This window comes from Camelus dromedarius, chromosome 16, assembly GCF_036321535.1.
Source record: "Camelus dromedarius isolate mCamDro1 chromosome 16, mCamDro1.pat, whole genome shotgun sequence".
Lineage (NCBI taxonomy): Eukaryota > Metazoa > Chordata > Mammalia > Artiodactyla > Camelidae > Camelus > Camelus dromedarius.
Genome location: NC_087451.1, coordinates 42157813 through 42162558, shown reverse-complemented (window position 1 = coordinate 42162558; position 4746 = coordinate 42157813). Strand labels below are relative to the sequence as shown.

Below are 4746 nucleotides of genomic sequence, written 5' to 3'. Positions count from 1 at the left end.
CACTCAACAATATGGGACTTTGCCAGTATCCACGTGTATCTTTTTTCTAAGATATTTCCAATGGGAGAACAACAAAAAGGGGGGTACTTTTTGATAACAGTTGTGGTTTTATTGTGTCCAACGCATCAATAAATGAATTTAAGCCCAAGCCTGTGTATGTGCCCTAACTCAGCTTGCCCAGCCTGGACCACCTGCCCCTGCTCACCTCTCCTGTCTCAGGGAGAAGGGGCATGTGCTAGAGGGCACCTGGGTATAGTGTCTCACCTATGCTAGGTGTGCACATTAGAAGCATGAAGTGGGCACAGGAAGTTGTGGGTTACAAGCTCACCTGATAGCGTGTTGAAAGTGTAACCACCCTTCTGAACCCAGACACATCTGTCAGCTCCTGAGAAGCCGCTACTGTTTTGCCTTGTTCTGTTCAGGCATCTGAGGTAAGAAGGAAGGGCTGGAAGAGCACCTTGTCCAGCCTTCACTATGGCAGCAGGCATATAAACAGGTAATTTATAAATAGAAGTCCAGCTATCCGCTGAAAACAACCACAGGAAGGGGTGAAGACCAGTCCCCGGGGCTGTGAGGTCTGCTGATGGGGCACTGGGCAGCCGGTCACTCTGGCAACGAGGGCGGGGAGTGCACTCCTGCCCCCTGGTGGTTGAGGGAGAGCAGTGTCCCAGCCTCCAGGGCTGGAGGTGTAGCACCTTGAAGAGGGAGAAGCTAAGGGTACAGTTGCAGCGCCCGACTGTGGGCATTATACAACCACAGGGCTGGAGAGGATGTAGGTCATCTAAGCAACTGCTGTCGCCTGACAGATGAGAAAACTGAAGCCCCGAGAGGGGCAAGGCCTCACAGTGTCACAAAGCCAGCTGGTGACTCCCAGCCCAGTCATCATCCTATTCCGCCTCAACCAATGAAATGCTCTCTGAGCAGGAAGAGGAAGCAAAACAACTAGGGGAAGAGTTCAAACAGAAAATCACACTTCCCAGGAGGCCAGCTTCTTCAGGCCAAGGACAGGATGGGAGAGAGGTCACGGTGTTGGGTGAGGAGGCGGCCCCAACGCCAGCACGCACACACGTGCACATGTGCACATCTACACGCGCACACACAGGATACCTGATGCCCTTCCTCTAGAGTCCAGGCTGGTGACTGAGTGTGTGAGTGAGTGAGTGTGTATGTGTGTGTGAGACTGGCTCCCAGAGGTGTGGGAGCCCTGTGACAGGAACAAGACCCTCGACTGGGCACCCCTGCATAGTAGCTCTGCTTCCTGTCCAGGGCAGGTGGCAGGGACAGTGACCCACAATCGCCCCCATCACAGCAGGGCAGCTATGATGGGAGCTTGGTGGGGGGTGCAGGGCGCTAACCTAGACTATTTGCACTTCCTGGGGTTGAGAGGGAAAAGTGACTTGAGCCTGGGACAGCCCAGCTGCCTGGCCGAGTGGGGGGCTCCCCCCAAGACTGAGGACAGCTTGCCTCACCCCCCCTTTCCTCTCAGCCCATCTTCCAGGGCTGGCAGCTCTTCAGCCATCCAAGGAGCCGCTGCCCTTGTTCTTGCGGCTGAGTGGGAAGGCCGACTTGCTCTGGGGCTGGGTCATCTTGCTGGCCAAGTAGATGAAAGGCTCCAGCAGGGAGCGGCGGTCAGCCACTGACACCTCCCACAGCTTCACCTTCTCTGACTTGGCCCAGTGCTGAGCCACATCAGGGTCTACACGTCGCTGCTCCTGTAGGTCACACTTGTTGCCGAGGACCACGATGGTGACCTGGGGAAGAGAGAGAGTCGAGGCCTCTGGCTGTATCAGAGACCTCAGGAATGGGTGTGAGGGCCATCACAGGACCACCCTGGAGTCCTGGGAGAGGGAAAGCCTTGATGGCTGATGTCTCATCTCTTCCTGTATCAGAAACTGTGCATGGGGGAGAGGGAGATGGGTGCTTTTTCCTCTCCTTCCTCTGTTCAAATTCTGGCCTCCATCTGGCTCCCCTCCAGGAGTTCCATTACAGGGCCTGTGTCACCCATGTCTGAGCCTTACTAGCAATCAGTTAATTGCTGGCTAAGTAACTGGCAAGGAAGCACTCTCAGAATGCCTGCAGCTTCAAGGGGGATCTGAGAACAGAAGAATCTTCACAGCCAAGAGCACAGAACAGTTACAGAGAAAGACTAGTGGGGACTTCATATGTTAGGTCAGGGACCTCTTAAACTAAGCCTCTTGAGCTGCCTCCAGTGCCCTCCATCCCCAAATCTACCTCCTAGCAAATGAGCGAAAACCAGAGCCGTTGCAGGCCTCCCCAAGCCAGCCCAGGGCCCACTTTCTCTTATTACCGGGGTTCACGCACACACACACACACCTCCTTCTTGTCCTTGGATTTGTCAATCTCCTTCTTAAGCAGCTCCACCCGCTGAAAGGACTCTCGGCTGTCCGTGCTGTAGACCAGGACATAGCCATCAGTGCAGGAAAAGCAGTGCCGGGGCAACTCGGCCCCATCTCGGAGCCCCCGGGTGTCGTAGAAACGCACCTGCTCCCGCACCCCCCGGTCGGTCTCAATGGAGCCCACATAGATGTCCTCCTGAGTTTCAATCATCTCAGAACCTAGGACAGAATGAGAACACTTGTTTCTGGGGAGGAAGGAGATGGGAAGTATGAGTGACTGAGTATATTCTAACAGGCTAACCAGATAGGGAGAATGGAATGTCAGGGTTGAGATGAGGGGCCCAGAGACTGCGAGTCCAGCAGGACTAGAATGATTTGGGGAACAGATTTAACCCCACACAGATACCATGCTAAGCCCAGTGTGACTTGGGAGTTTTTCCTTCCTATCTCAGATATTGGGTTGCCTCTGTCCAGATTTCTTCAGTGCTGTAGGATTGAGATCACGAAGTTAACTTGACTCTTTGGAGTGTAATAACCACTAGGAGCAGCTTTTAGTCTTTTCGTGTTGTGATCAAATCTTTCCCTCATTCTTCAATTTCTTCCACCATGCCCCACCCCCAGCAACACTCACCCACTACATGGTTTCCGTATAGAAGCTGCTCCAGAATTGACGTTTTGCCCACAGATGCCTGGCCACACACGACCACCTTGCAGCTCTTCCCCATGCTTAGGCTTCAACCTTGAAGAACAGAAGCACAATGGGTGAGGAGGAATCAAAGCAGAAGGGAGACTTCCCTTAACTGAGGGCCCAGGTTCTGAACTGAATGCGTAAGCTTCAACAATTCAGCACGGTCCCCTACCCTAGTCAGGGTGTACTGAAGTGATACGTTTATGCCTACTACCGGACAGTGAGCCATCTCTTCTTCATCTTATTCCCAGTACACGGCCAGTAACTGGCACAGGGCAGGGGCTCAGGACATGTTGCTGTAAAGGAGAAAGAGAGTTGCTGGTTTAAAGGAACCACTCGCCAGGTTCCTTTCTGTGCCCAGGATGTGGAGGACCAGTTGCTGAAGGGAGCTCTGGTTCAGCTTCCTCTCTTTGACCATGACCCCATGGAGATAAGCAGGAATGTTATTTTGTGTGACTCTTGTCTTATGCCACTCTTCTTGGGGAGACTGAGCAGTTAAGGAAATTTTACTTTTCTGTATGGCTTATCTGGACAACTAGTTCCCTCCAGTTCCCAGTGAAGTCTATGGCTAAAATGAAGAACATCATACAAGAAAGTGAAAGAATCTAAGAGAAAAATGCTTTGGAAAAGAGAAGATTTTGGCTGCCTTTGGACTGACAGACCCAGATGAGCAGGCACAGAAACCCCTTCTCCAAAGAGGTCCCAGAGACCTCCTCGAACGCACCCCAAACACAGGCTTTCCAGAGGGAGCCCCAAAGATTCCCCAGAGAGCAGAGATCACGCCCCAAAGGGATCCCAAACAGAAGCCTCTCCAGAGGAAACTTTTGGTACAGAAACCCTCCCCGCGAAGGGCCCCATATAGCGAGCCCCGCAATTAAGCGATACCCCAAGAGGGTGCCAGACCGGCCTCCGGCACAGATTTCCCACAAATGGGCTCCCCAGAGGGAATCAGAATCCTGCCACATAAAGCGTCCCGGACACAGTGGTCGCTCCAGGCCTCCCAGCTCCGTACCTCCCGGGGCTCTCGCAATAGCCCGGCCGGGCTCCTAGAGGCGCGCCAGGACCGCGGGTGGATCTTCCTCGGGGTCCGTCCAGGCTCCGTCTGGCCCCGCCCCGCAGCTTCCATCTCGCAAGACCAGTTCCGGCGGCGGAGGGCGGGCGCCGGTCGCACAGCGCCCCCAGAGGCCGGCGGGAGATGACGGCCGGGACGTAGGCTGGTTGGTTGCCAGGGCACAGGGTTCTAGGCTCCCGGACGTGCTGGGAGCTGTTCTGGTGTCTCAGATGCCCAAATTTTCTTTCTCTAAAGGCTACTACTGTACAGTAACAATTTATTCAATCTTTTATTCATCCAATGTCTTCTGGGCGCCTACTCTGTGCCAGGTGCAGGACCACGTGCAGAGAAACAGCGGACGAACTAGACTCGGTAGCTGCCCATTAGAACGTCACCAAGTAGAGGAGCTAGACATCTACACCAACGATTACAGTACAACATGGTGAGAGCTATTACAGAGGTGCTATAGGAGCACAACCAACGGGCATTTAACTTGGGGGCAGTGGGCATCACGTTCTCCGTGGAACCTTTCTGGAGCACATCATGTCAGTGTTGAGGTTTGAAGGGTATGGGAGGAAAGGGTGGAGGAGAGACAGCAAGAGTCATGGTATTTTCTGGAACTACAAGTATTTGGGTTCAGTGTTGATGGT

General features: G+C 53.7%; 1 protein-coding gene across 1 annotated transcript; it reads right to left on the bottom strand.

Moving 5' to 3' along the window:
* Positions 1 to 84: 84 nt before the first annotated feature.
* Positions 85 to 4191, bottom strand: NKIRAS2 (NFKB inhibitor interacting Ras like 2). The gene is made up of 4 exons (XM_010981774.3): positions 4058 to 4191; positions 2989 to 3096; positions 2335 to 2576; positions 85 to 1751 (listed from the first exon to the last, which is right to left on the bottom strand). Exons 2-4 carry the CDS (start codon positions 3080 to 3082, stop codon positions 1512 to 1514), a joined length of 576 nt encoding a protein of 191 aa, XP_010980076.1. The 5' UTR covers positions 3083 to 3096; positions 4058 to 4191; the 3' UTR covers positions 85 to 1511.
* Positions 4192 to 4746: the final 555 nt, after the last annotated feature.